Here is a 14273-nt window from a genome sequence, read left to right as displayed (position 1 = left end):
AGAGAAATGAGAGCAGCAGTACACAACCTAGACAGAGGCACAAAGGTCTCCCACTGTTGAAAGCTGTCCTTGGGGCACCTGGGTGGCTAAGTGGGTTGACCTGCTGCCTTCAGCTCAGGTCATGATCTCAGGGTTCTGGGATCGAGCCCCACATCGGGCTCTCTGCTCAGCGGGGAGCTGCTTCTTCCTCTCTCTCTGCCTGCCTCTCTGCCTACTTGTGATTTCTGTATAATAAATAAATAAACTCTTAGAAAGAAAGAGAGAAAGAAAGGAAGAAAGCTGTCCTCAACCCAGGGTAGCTACTTCGGAACAAGTCACTGTAAAGTTTGGACACTCAGAACAATTCAGGAGCACAGCTAACAAAGCGCTCCCACGCACAAATTACTCAGGCTGCAATGGCTTACGGCGAGGTGGCAGCAAACACCCCGGGGCCGGCTGCAGACACACTCAGCAGTTGGGTGTTTAGATGTTCTTCACCTCGTGGAGGAAACAAGCCAAGAAGGGCCTTCATCACTGTCTACTGTGTACAAACCAAGATCACCGGGATCTCTGATCGTATGGAACTTACTCAGTTACTCAGACCCACGAACAGGTAACAATTATGTCCGCAAGCAACACCCGCTTTGCATGAACTACACCACATGTAAAACGAGATATTCTGGCTTAGCCAGGCTCTCCTGAAAAGGCTCAGGAACGAGAGGGGCCCCTTCAGGGACAGAAGGCTAGGACAAGAGGTCAGACGGACACCACAGTGAGGTCGCTACACCACCTGCTGGGCCGGACATGTCCCCTCACGTTGAGCCAGCCTCTCACCACTCCCATGTCCACAACCACGTCCATGTTCATGTCCAAGACTGCCACTGCCAATTTCCTTGCCCTCTCAATGCAAGAACTCTTCTACGAGCTCAGCTTTTACAATAATTTGGTGACCAAATCCCAAATAGCAGTAAGACATATTTTTGTTTTGTGAGAAATGCACACCCATCTATGTCGTAAACACACGAGGACAACTTCAGACACACGTGGACAGAGAACGGGCAGCTGCCCCTCACCTGTGCTATGGCTGCTTCGTTATCGGCCAATCCAAGTAAAAAGATCCTCACTTTGTCTATCTTCACCGGAACGGTTCTCCCTCTCCATTCCACCTCACTCATGGTGGCTGCCTGTTTGGCCCGAGTCTGAGTGATCAATGCCTGGAAAGTAATTTTCAAAAGTCAAAACTTTAATTGCTGGTGGTAAAAGGTACAAAGAACTATTAGTTCTCTTTTTCTGAAACTAATATATCACGCCTTATAAGGTAATATATAAATTGTATTTAAGTTCCTCTTTAATATCACCTATCTTAACTTACAGAAACCCAAAGATTAAAATGACTAAACGAAAGGTTAAAAAGAGCCAACGTGGGGCACCTGGGTGGCTCAGTGATCTTTCTGTCAAGTAAATACATAATATATATATATATATATATATTTTTTTTTTTTTTTAATTTTACGTATTTATTGGACAGAGATCATAAGTAGGCAGAAAGGCAGGCAGAGAGAGAGGTGGAGGCAGGCTTCCTGCTGAGCAGACAGCCCGACGCGGGGCTCGATCCCAGGACCCTGGGATCATGACCTAAGCTGAAGGCAGAGGCTTAACCCACTGAGCCACCCAGGCGCCCCAATACATAAAATCTTTAAAAAAATTAAAATAAAATAAAAAACAAAAAGAGCCAACCCTAGGGTGCCTGGCTGGCTCAGGTGGCAGACCATGTGACTCTTGGCCTCAGGGCAGTGAGTTCAAGCCCCAAGTTGGATGTGGAGCCACTTAAAAGAATAATAATAATAATAAATATTTTAAAAACGTAAAAAAAATTAAAAAGACCAACACCAGGGGCACTTGGGTGGCTAAGTTGGTTAAGCGATGGCCTTTGGCTCAGGTCAAGATCCTGGAGTTCTATGATCGAGTCCCATGTCCGGCTCCCCGCTCAGCAGGAGGTCTGCTTTTCCCTCTGACCTTCCCCCTTTCATGTTCTCTCTCTCTCTCACATTCTCGCTCAAATAAATAAATAAGATCTTTATTAAAAAAAAAAAAAAAAAAAGAGCAATGCTAAGTCTTAGTAAGGGTGTAGGAGAAAAACCTATCTGTATGTGCTATAAGCAAAAACGCAAATTATCAGAAACTTACTTAAAGATATCTGTCAATATGAATCAAAAGCTTCCAAAATATTCAATCCCATGATTAGGAATGTACTCTAAGGAAATAACTAAGAATGTGTACAAAAACATAGGTCTTCACAGTAATATGATTTATCTCTTCAACAACAATAGTTAAGTGCTCACGTGACTTGACCGGTACAATGTAGTACCACGTGGCTACCAAAACAGTGTAGAAATACCTACTAAAGTGGAAAAAAACACTCAAGACACTGTATTTAAAAAGCACATTACTAAGCAGTGTATATGGAGATCCCGTTTAAAAAACACAAGCCTTTTTTGGGCGACCGAGTGGCTCAGTCAGCTGGGCATCTGACTCTTGGTTTCAGCTTGGACTGTGGTCTCAGGGTCTGGGATGGAGCCCTTCGGCAGGCTCCGCACTCAGCAGGGAGTCTGCTTATTCTCTCTCTCCCTCTCTGCCCCTCCCCCAACCCTTGCTCTTTCTTGCTCTAAATAAATAAAACCTTAAAAAATACACACACACACACACACACGCATTTTCTTCCTACATACACAAAAATCCGTACGCTATTCATCATGTTATTGGTAGTGATCACCTCTGATTCTAGCACGTGATTTTAGTCTTCCCCCATCTTTTTTTTTTTTAAGATTGTATTTATTTATTTAGACAGACAGAGGTCACAAGCAGGCAGAGAGAGAGAGAGAGAGAGAGAGAGAAGCAGGCTCCCTGCTGAGCAGAGAGCCTGATGTGGGGCTTGATCCCAGGACCCTGAGATCATGACCTGAGCAGAAGGCAGAGGCTTTAACCCACTGAGCCACCCAGGCACCCCATTTCCCCCCCATTTTTTACTCCTACTTTGTCTACTTGCTTACATTACTTGCCTTGAAAATAAGATAAAAAATTGAATACTTCAGGGGCGCCTGGGTGGCTCAGTGGGTTAAGCCTCTGTCTTTGGCTCAGGTCATGATCTCAGGGTCCTGGGATCAAGCCCCACATCAGGCTCTCTGCTCAGCAGCGAGCCTGCTTCCCCCCTCCTTCTGCCTGCCTTTCTGCTTACTTGTGATCTGTCAAATAAATAAATAAATCTTTAAAAAAGAATGAAAAAGACATGGATATAGGGGTGCCTGGGTGGCTCAGTGGGTTAAGCCTCTGTCTTTGGCTCAGGTCATGATCTCAGGGTCCTGAGACCAAGCCCCACGTCAGGCTCTCTGCTCAGCAGTGAGCCTGCTTCCCCCCTGTGCCTACTTGTGATTTCTCTGTCAAATAAAGAAGTAAAATCTTTAAAAAAAATGGATATAAATATGCATATATTAATAACCATTACAATGACTACCGAGATTATGGATTACCTCTTTTTCTGGATTTTTACAAACCAAAGACCTCACAAAAATGTATAGACTACATTACCTCTAATTTCTCAGCCAGAAGACCCTCAGTGCCACCAGACCTCAATCTCATCTGCATGAGTTCATTGATAGCTGACTGGTCCCCTGAGAAAAGAGAGAGCTGTTGAGTAGAAATCCTCAAGGGTCTGGTCTGGTCTCCCAAGAATCGCTAGAATCAATACTGAGCTCTTCCCCTTGTACAAGCACATTTCAGTGAACTGCAGGTCCTTTCACAAAGCTCACTCACAAAGGAGTACAGAATTGGCAGGATGGCAACAAAGCGAAGGAACTGCCTTCCATGACATTAAGCTGGGCTGACGCTGACACTTCTACTTTTCTCATCAGCTAAAACCCGTGCCAAGGACAGATGCAGGGACAAGGAAAACAGGAAAGTTAAATCCTCTAGGCTCTCCGAGATGAACCACCGCCAACCCACTAGTCTGTGCCCGACTCAGCCCCTGCTCACCGATGTTATATGCACAGTAGCGGATATTGGGTGAGATCTCTTCCACACGCTGGTTATACAGCACTGCCTGCTCTTCTGTGAAAGCACTGGCCAGTCTCTCGTAGATAGTTCTGAGAGGAAAGAAACACCAGCTTTCTTAGCAGCCTTATTTTAAGAAAATAAAAAGGAATACAATGGCTAAAAATGAAACATGGCACTATGCTAAGATCCTTCTATCAAGTAAGAGAACTGCATGGCTCTAAAATGAATGAGGATCATCAATATTCCTAAAGGGAAGGAAAACAAATGAGTAACCAGGACTGGCTCAGTCGACTGGGTGTCCGACTCTAGATTTCGGCTCAGGTCATACTGAGGTCATGATCTTGAGGTCATGAGATTGAGCCCCATGTAGGACTGAGTAAGAGTCTGCTTGAGATTCTCCCTCTGTCCCTCCCCACCGCACGCTCTCTCCAGCACGCATGCTATAAAATAAATAAATCTTAACTCAATAATAACTGCACTTCTGTAGAAACAATCATCAGGTGATCTGCGGCTTTAAAGCAACTATGTACGAGCGAACCCAGCCGCGGCCTTCGGACCAGAACACTTACTTGCATTTGTTAAAAGCCTCAATTGCAGCTTTCCATTCCTGATGTTCAAAACGCAGCATTCCTGAGAGGTAAGCTGTGTACGCCTGAAAAGGGGAAGAATGGAACTGTTTCAACACCAAGAGCCAATGTCACTGCTCAATCTCCCCCACCTGCTTTCAGTTTTGACATCAGGAATATAGAGATATACATCAGGGTGATTTTACTTATTTATTTTTAAGAAGGTTTCAAGCTCAACCTGGAGCTCAGTACGGGGCTTGAACTCAACCCCAAGATCAAGACCCGAACTGAGATCAAGAGGCAGACAATCAAGTGCACCACCCAGACACCCTTATTCAGGGTGACTGTAAAAGAGAAAACTTATTGGGGGACCTGGATGGCACTGTAAGTTGAGCGACTGGCTCTTGGTTTTGGTTCAGGTTATGATCTCAGGGTCATGGGATTGAGTCCCACATCGGGGTCCGGGCTCAGAAAGCAGAGTCTGCTGGAGACACTCTCTGCCCCACTCTGTAGGAGGTGTGCGCTTGCTCTTTAAAATAAATAAATAAATATTTTTGAGAGAAAACACTATTTAATAAAATGTGATACACAGATAACTCACCATGATTCATTTACTGCCTAGGAAAGAATTTTTTTTTTTAATTCATTTACAGAGAGAGAGATCACAAGTAGGCAGAGAGGCAGGCAGAGAGAGAGGGGGAAGCAGGCTCGCTGCTGAGCAGAGAGCCCAATGTGGGGCTCGATCCCAGGACCCCGGGATCATGACCCGAGTCAAAGGCAGAGGCTTAAGCCACTGAGCCACCCAGGCACCCCTTAGGAGAGAATCTGAAGGAGAAAAACCCAAAAAACCTGTTTTCTCATGTGACTTAATGATTAGTTTCCAGGATATAACACTCAGTATCAGAAGCTGAATGTAAATCTGTGGCACCTTTTTTTTTTTTTTTTTAGTATTTTATTTATTTTTTTGACAGAGAGAGAGAGAGACAGTGAGAGAGGGAACACAAGCAGGGGGAGTGGGAGAGGGAGAAGCAGGCTTCCCATTGAGCAGCAAGCCCGATGAGGGGCTCGATCCCAGGACCCCAGGATGATGACCTGAGCCAAAAGCAGACGATTAACACCTGAGCCACCCAGGCACCCGTTTCTATTGTTTGTTTCTTTTTTTAATTAGTTTCAGAGGTGCCTGGGTGGCTCAGTTGGTTAAGCATCTGCCTTCAGTTCAGGTCATGATCTCAGGACCCTGAGACTAAGCCCCATGTCGGGCTCCCTGCTCAGTGGCAAGTCTGCTTCTCCCTCTTCTGCCCCATTCGTGTGTGTGCGTGTGCTCCCACGGTCTCTGTCAAATAAATAAATAAAATTCTTTTTTTTTTTTTTTTTTAAGATTTTATTTATTCATTTGACAGAGATCACAAGTAGGCAGAGAAGCAGGCAGAGAGAGAGGAGGAAGCAGGCCCCCTGCTGAGCAGAGAGCCTGATGCGGAGCTCGATCCTATGACCCTGGGATCATGACCTGAGCCAAAAGCAGAGACTTTAGCCCCCTGAGCCACCCAAGCACCCCTAAATAAATAAAATTTAAAAAAAAATTCATTTCAAGAAATTTTTACTTCTCTGAAACTAATAATATACATGTTAACAGAATTTTTTTTCTGAATTTAAATAAAACTTAAAAGTCCAAAGAGCCCTGAAATAAAAAATTTTAATTTTGTGAACTTCCCAGATCTTAGAGTCAAGGTTTCTATCTTCATTTCAAGAGATGCATGAACTTTTAAAAAAAGAGTTAAAGCTAATTATGGGACACCTGGATGGCTCAGTCGGTTAAGCGTCTGCCTCGGTTCAGGTCATGGGATTGAGCCCACATCAGGCTCCTCGCTCAGCGGGGAGCCTGCTTCTCCCCCTGCTGTGCTTACTCATTCCCTCTCTTCTCTCTGACAAATAAATAAAATCCTAAAAATAAATAAGGGGGCGCCTGGGTGGCTCAGGGGGTTAAAGCCTCTGCCTTTGGCTCAGGTCATGATCCCAGGGTCCTGGGATTGAGCCCCACATCGGGCTCTCTGCTTGGCGGGAAGCCTGCTTCCCTTCCTCTTTCTGCCTGCCTCTCTGCCTACTTGTGACCTGTCAAATAAATAAAATCTTTAAATAAATAAATAAATAAATAAATAAACTTTAAAAATAAAAATAAGGGGCACCTGGGTGGCTCAGTGGGTTAAGCCTCTGCCTTCAGCTCAGGTTATGATCCCAGGGTCCTGGGATCGAGCCCCATATCGGGCTCTCTGCTCAGCGGGAAGCCTGCTTCCTTCCTCTCTCTCTGCCTGCCTCTCTGCCTACTTGTGATATCTCTCTCCCTCTCTGTCAAATAAATAAATAAATAAATAAATCTTTTAAAAAATATAAATAAATAAAAATTAAAATTAAGATTAAATGAATGAATAAATGTTAGAACTTATTACTAAAAAAACAAGAGCTCAGGGTACCCGGCTGGCTCAGTTGGTGGAATATATGACTCTTGACCTTCAGGTCATGAGTTCAAGCCCCACATTTAGTGCTGAGATTACATACATAAGTCAAGGGAGAAGAAAACAAAACAAACCAAGAGCTTGAAAACAAAAACAATACCAACTTTGCCTTGAAAAAGCAAGACCATGTTATTTCCTCTCCGGTCCATTTATAATATTAAGAAACTATTCTCTTCAACTAAGAAGTCACATCTCTAATCTCCGCAGTAAAGCAAAGCTGATACAAAGCTACTACTCCGCAGTAGTAGCAAAGCTACTAACCTGAGCCTCTAATTTGGTCTTGGCGTCCACACGATTGCTCTCACACAAGCGTTCCAACTCCTCCGCATGCTTCACGGCTTTGCGCAGGCGAGACAACAAATGGAACCGTTTTCGGGGTTCGGTATTGGCTTCCTGTTTCAGCTGCATGGCATAGCTCCAGGCTCGTTCAGCATCCATCAGAACCAGAAGCAAATACCTAAATGAGAGAGAACAGGCAACCGAACGATGAACACCAGGAGCATCAGACTTGGATATTCCCCAAGGCACAATCCTCAACTTCTGAACTTCTCCCTACACCCTCCTTGGCTTTCCTCCTGAGAACTACTCTTCTCAGAGCACCTGGGTGGTGTAGCTGTTTAAGTGTCTGACTGTTGGTTTCCGCTCAGGTCATGATCTCAGAGTCATGAGATCAAGCCCCACATCAGGCTCTCTGCTCAGCATTGAGTCTACTTGAGATTCTTTCTCCCTCTTTCTCTTACCCTCCCACTCAAGCACTAAAATTTAAAAAAAAATATTTTTTAAAGATTTTTATTATTATTTATTTATTTGACAGAGATCACAAGTAGGCAGAGAGAGAGAGAGAGAGATGAGAAGCAGGCTCCCCGCTGAGCAGAGAGCCCGATGTGGGACTCGATCCCAGGACCCTGGGATCATCACCTGAGCTGAAGGCAGAGGCTTTAACCCACTGAGCCACCCAGGCGCCCAATAAAATTTAAAAAAATATTAAGGGGAATAAAAAAAAAAGGAACTACTCCTCACAGCATCAATCATGGCACCCAATCAGTATCTCTGATCAGGCTCCACCTCAAATTTCTAGCCATCTACCACACAGATCTCACTACTAAAAACACCTGCTACCACCTCAAACTGGGCAAACACAGACCACAGACCTGCTCTTCCCCAGTTTTAGCAAAAAGGCAGTCCAAGCACACAATCTGGCCTCATCTTTGAATCAACACCTCCTCCATCCCAACTGAGCTGAAAACCAAGTCCTGAAGACACACTGTACTGAAATGGTCAAGAACATGCTCTCGAGTCAGGCAGGGCTGGAATCTCAGTGCCATCCGTCACTAACTATGTGACACTGGACAACGTTACTAACTTGCTGTGCCTCAGAATCCCATTAGTGATACATGTAACACACTTAAACCAGAGTCTGGCACTTACTAAGGACTGAATAAACTAGCCACTTTATTTTTATACTGGAGAAATTCTGTTAACCTACTGCCTTGATAAATAAATCTTTCTTAAATATCAGCTTAATCTTATCTCTTCAAAATGAAGATCTCATGATCACAGAGACCCTTCCTAACCTGTTCTCATCAGATTTAACCAATACCCGCTGCTGAATCCCATCCTGAGCTCTATGCGCTAGTTTTCTATGTCTCCATACACAAAGCTCCCAGGCTCTCTGCTGCCTGAGCAGCAGCTAACTGTCCAGAGCATTATAATTCCTAAAGTACATTCAGACACCAAGGCATCCCTCACACAGAATGTTTTTGCCTCTCAGAAACCCCTCAAGGTCCAGCCTCCTCAACGCAAGCTTCCTGGCTTCACTAGCAAAACCCCCTGGGACACCTAGCTGGCTCAGTGAGTACAGCATGCAACTCTTGATCTCTGAATTGTGAGTTCAAGCCCCACAATGGGGGGAGAAATTACTTAAAAAAACTAAACAAGGGGCGCCTGGGTGGCTCAGTCAGTTAAGCATCTGCTTTCAGCTCAGGTCATGATCCCAGGGACCTGGGATGGAGCTTGGCATCCACTGGTCTTCCTCAACGGATGCTCAGTGGGGAGTCTGCTGCTCCCTCTCCCTCTGCTCCTCCCCCTTCTCGTGCATGTGCGCATTTAGCACGTGCACTCTCTCTCTCTCTCTCTCAAAAAAAGAGTAAAACAAAACAAACACAAAAAAACACACTTTACAAAAACAGGTGGCAAAAGGAGCAACTTGGCCCACGGCTGAAATTTGAGGAACTGGCCTAAAGACCTTTAATACATGTCGACAGACCGACCTTCTGTGAATGTTAAGCCTGGCTGCATTCAGCACTGAAACATGAAACTCTTCTGGAACAATTCACACACAGATTTCTTTTACGATACACGTATTTAAGTAAGCACTTACACACTGAAACTCGCACCCCAGGGCCCTTACCCAACATCCCATCAGGTTCTAACTGCGGACTAGTATTCAGCATTCAGCCCAACTCCTGCTACCGTTACTGAGCCTCCGTGTCCTCATCCTGTAACTTAAGAGCTGGCACAGCGGCTAACACATATCTGTCCCATAAACGTATTAGCGAGGAGGATTTCACCACTAGCACAGAGCAGTCCGTACCTGTTATCAGTCAGAAGATCTTCAGTTACTTTTTTCCCTGTAAATTTGTGCCTGTTCCCCATCTTGAAGTTGAGTGTTTTCCGAAGACGTCTTTGTCTACGGGAACAGTAGCCCCTGAAGGAAAAAACACCAATAATTCAGGCAAGCTGATGGTACTTTCCATAGTAGATTCTGTAATAAAGCCTGAAGGTTTGCGGTGTTCTACTTAATGGTTACCCCAGACACCACACGTCATCTTGCAAACACTCCGTGAACTACAACCTGCAGGGCAGTATGACTGGTGCCACCAGAAACGTATTTCAAACCTAACCTAAGGTGTCAGACGTCATGACTGTGGTGACCTTTGGGGAGGAAGGGTTTGTGATCAGGAGCAAAAGGGAGACCTCTGGGATGCTGGTCACATTGTCCAGTAATGTCTGCTGGTTACAGGTTGTGAAAAATTCATCTTTTTCTATATACTTTTCTGTATATAAACTATATTGCAATAGAATGGTAAGAAAAAAAAGGGGGGTGTGTGCCTGGGTGACTCAGTCGTTCAGTGTCTGCCTTCGGCTCAGGTTATGATCCTGGGGTCTTGTGATCGAGTCCCGCCCATGTCGGGATCCCTGCTCCACAGGAAGCCTGCTTCTCCCTCTCCCTCTCCCCCTGCTTGCGTTCCCTCTCTTGCTGTCTTTCTCTGTCAAATAAAAGATAAAATCTTAAAAAAAAATTAGAATGGTAAAAGAAAAAATCCTTCAATAAAAAAGTAGTTTTTTAAAAAGGAGAGGGGGGATGCCTGGGTGGCTCAGTTCATCAAGTGACTGCCTTAGGCTCAGGTCATGATCCCAGGGTTATGCAATCGAGTCCTGCATCTGGCTCCCTGCTCAGCAGAGAGCCTGCTTCTCCCTCTCTCTCGGCCTGCTGCTCTCCCTGCTTGTACTCTCTCTCTGTCAAATGAAAAAATTAAATCTTTTAAAAAATTACAAAAATAAATAAAAATAAAAAGGAGAAGGAACAGGGGCTCCTAGGTGGCTCAGTCAGCTAAGTGTCCAACTCTTGATCTTGGCTCAGGTCTTGTGAGTTTGAACCCCACACTGGCCCCATGCCCAGCATGGAGCCTAACCTAAAAAAAAAAAAAAATGGAGATGGAACACATAAAATAAATGAGCAGAAAGCCGACTGCTGTAATAACTGATAGATTCATCATGGTATCATCTCTACACTGGCTTTTGAAAATGTCCTTAAAAATTAAAAAAAAAAAAAAAAACCCTCAAGTCCTAACAGTCTCTAACTAAAACTTCTTCCATTAACTTCCCATCACGCCTACATTAACACCTAAAGGAGTTACCCGGGCTTATAAGAAGGGCCCTACCTATTCTGGCCCCTTAGCTTTCCCACTTCATCTTTACCACTCCCCACCTTGCTCAATTCATCCCAGTGCTGGGGACCATTTATGTGACATGCGTCACTCCTTAGAATCTGTGGAATGTTTTGTAAAGTAGCACTTTTAAAAGTCCAGCAGCCAGGAGCACCAGCAGGGCTGTCAGCTGAGCTTCTGCCTTTGGCTGAGGTCATGATCCTGGGCTCCAGCCTCACGCTGGGCTCTCTGCTCAGCTGGGAATCTGTTTCTCCCTCTCCCTCTGCCCCTCCCCGCTAAAGCCTGTATCTTCAATATTAAATGGTTGGCTATTTCTGCTTCCAAAGCACTGAATTATATTATAGATTAGGCATCTATTCTATTTTTAAGAGTCACATTAAATTCATTTTCCAACTTGAAGGCTGTTACAGAGTTTACTAACAACTTATAATGATATCATAGAAATTATATGGGGTGCCTGGCTGGCTCAGTTGGTGGAGCATATGGCTCTTGATCTTGGGATTGTGAGTTCAAGCCCCATGCTGGAGATAGAGCTTACTTTAAAATAAATTAAGAAATAACTGAAAAACTCTGCATTCAATCAAGACTCTGACAATATAATTAAGTTTAAAAATATATGTATTCCCATACTGCTTGCTACTTTCAGCAGAAGCCTCCAATATATCTGCAATATTGTGAGGCAAAATGGATAAAGAGGTTGGCTGCTTTTATTCATTGTGAAATTTTAAATTTGAAAAGTTACATTTCGAGGACTCAGTATAAGTTCAGAGTCAGACTTTCTATACTTTCTGACACAGCAAAATAGGTGAGATATTAACAAAGGCAAACCAAGTTTGAAAATTCCACAATAATTTCCATACATCTTACACATGATACTAACCTATACCTCTGAAAATCTCCATGCCGTAAACCATGCTGCTGCTGGGATTCCTTAATAATCTGAAGAACTAGAGCCAAGATTAAGGAAAAGCTTACAATGGTAAGAATCTAAATAAATTGAAACATATTCCCATTAGTCTGTATTTGTACCAAACCAGAGCACGTTAAGCATTAGTACATTAACTACTGACTTCTTTCGTAATCATTTTCAATAGCTATCTTGTCATAAGACAGGGCAAAGCGGGCGCCTGGGTGGCTCAGTGGGTTAAGCCGCTGCCTTCGGCTCAGGTCATGATCTCAGGGTCCTGGGATCGAGTCCCGCATCGGGCTCTCTGCTCGGCGGGGAGCCTGTTTCCTCCTCCTCTCTCTCTCTGCCTGCCTCTCTACCTACTTGTGATCTCTCTCCGTCAAATAAATAAATAAAATCTTAAAAAAAAAAAAAAAAGACAGGGCAAAGCAAATTAGTAAAAAGCTGACTGCCTGAACTATTACTTTCAAACTAAAAAAGGAAGGCATTATTAGCCACTGAGGATTACTGAAATTCAACAGCTTAAATAAAGTTGCTGGATTCTAACTACTGATTATAACTGGGGTGGTTCCCATTGATTTACACCTGGACCCAGTATTTTACTTATTCAAGCGGGGACTCAGATTATAAATGACGTGTACTACTCCTCTATTTGCATAACTTCCTACATCTGCCAAATCTAACTTTTCCTTAACAGCTGTGACGCTGCATAAGCCTGTGGTTAGCACATGCCAACCAAACTATGCCACAGCTTGTATAAAAATATTAGTTTTTCTGGGGGCCTGGGTGGCTCAGTGGTTTAAGTTTCTGCCTTCCACTCAGGTCCTGGGATGGAGCCCCATGTCGTGCCCTCTGCTCCACAGGGAACCTGCTTCCCCTTCTCTCTCTGCCTGCCTCTCTGCCTACTTGTGACCTCTCTCTCTCTGTCAAATAAATAAAATGTTAAAAAAAAAAAAATCCTCTACAGACATGTCAACAAAATACTGAACATTAAAAGGACTATTTCAACTAAAAGGAATAAGAAGCTATAAGATTTGTAAAAAATCAAGGCAATTCAAATATCCATTTGGAACCAGATCACCAGTTCAAAGTAAAGCTCCAATCTCCTGAAAACCACATAAAGATGTCAAGCTAAACGTGTTATTTCAGAAATTCACCTACATTTTCTCCGTTTGTGGTTCACTTCAAAAGTCACAAACCAGTGTCTCAGGCATTCGGTTGTAATATTGAATGAGATGCGTCAGAAGACGGAAACTACAAACCCATTCCACCAGATCACCTAAACAATTCTCAACAAGATTTGATGCCTACAGGCCTACTTAAGAAAGCGACACAAGGGGTGCCTGGGTGGCTCAGTTGCTTAAGCAACTGCCTTCGGCTCTGGTCATGATCCCAGAGTCCCCAGATCGAGTCCCGCATTGGACTCCCAGCTCCATGGAGAGTCTGCTTCTCCCTCTGACCTTCTCCCTTCTCATGCTCGCTCTCTCTCGAGTCTCAAGTAAATAAATAAAATGTTTAAAAAATACATATGTGTGTGTGTATATATATATATAATAAAGCCATACAAGTGATGTTAAGCTACGTTTATATTCAAAATGGGCAACAAGCTCTTCCTCAAAGAAATCATCTTTGCCTCCACTGCCAGAGAAACTGTATTTTTTTCTGTCCATTCTCCGACGGCTGAAAACCACATAAAGTATTAAGCGAAAAGTATTAAGCGAAAACGTCCATAGAGCAGTTTCCTATCTTTGGTTCAGTGGCTCTAGATACTAAGACAGCAGCTCACTGGGTGGCCACCGTGTCATCCCCGTCACCAGCCCTCCAAACGGGCGACTACGGGGGAACTGCAGAAATCCGCCCGAAATCTCGGTGCCGCCTGAGAGAAGAGAACGTTCCCCACCCTGGAAAGCGAATGAGAAGCGAGAAAAGACCGGTCGAAACACAGACGCTGCAACTCTGAGTGCCAGAAAGTACGGGCGAGAGAAACCGCAACCCTCGGCCTCTCCGGCCCGGAACGCGCCGGGACCCGCCGCCTCTCCCGCCCCCGGCCCTGCATATCGACACGTAGTCATTGCGAGTTAGGCCCGATTACTCTAGGATACTCTCCAAACTCAGGCTATCCCCGAATTCTTTGTTTGCCTTCGATCCAGCTGAAGGCCGCTCGTTTTCCTTATTTTCCTCTCCTCCGGCACCGCGTCCACCGCCGCTACCGCCGCTGCCGCCCCCGCTGCCGCCGCCGCCGCCGCCGCCACCGGGAACCTGTTTCTCAGCCGCCATCTTGCCCCAGCGCCGCAGAGCCAGACGGGATAGA

At 44.7% G+C, this 14273-nt stretch overlaps 1 protein-coding gene across 1 annotated transcript in view; it reads right to left on the bottom strand.

The window, feature by feature from the left end:
• The window catches only part of SRP68 (signal recognition particle 68), a 35180-nt gene extending 20907 nt beyond the window's left edge, over nt 1–14273 (bottom strand). Inside the window, exons 1-8 of the mRNA XM_059150299.1 lie at nt 14065–14273; nt 11936–12002; nt 9699–9812; nt 7367–7562; nt 4599–4681; nt 4009–4118; nt 3565–3647; nt 1053–1193 (exon numbers count right to left, since the gene is read on the bottom strand). Coding sequence (XP_059006282.1) covers nt 1053–1193; nt 3565–3647; nt 4009–4118; nt 4599–4681; nt 7367–7562; nt 9699–9812; nt 11936–12002; nt 14065–14239 — 969 coding nt within the window. The 5' untranslated portion in view covers nt 14240–14273. The remainder of the gene's footprint in view (nt 1–1052; nt 1194–3564; nt 3648–4008; nt 4119–4598; nt 4682–7366; nt 7563–9698; nt 9813–11935; nt 12003–14064) is intronic.

This window comes from Mustela lutreola, chromosome 15 (genome assembly GCF_030435805.1).
Source record: "Mustela lutreola isolate mMusLut2 chromosome 15, mMusLut2.pri, whole genome shotgun sequence".
NCBI classification, from domain to species: Eukaryota; Metazoa; Chordata; class Mammalia; order Carnivora; family Mustelidae; genus Mustela; species Mustela lutreola.
The sequence above is the reverse complement of the archived record's forward strand: the minus strand, read 5'-3'. Positions and strand labels throughout refer to the sequence as shown.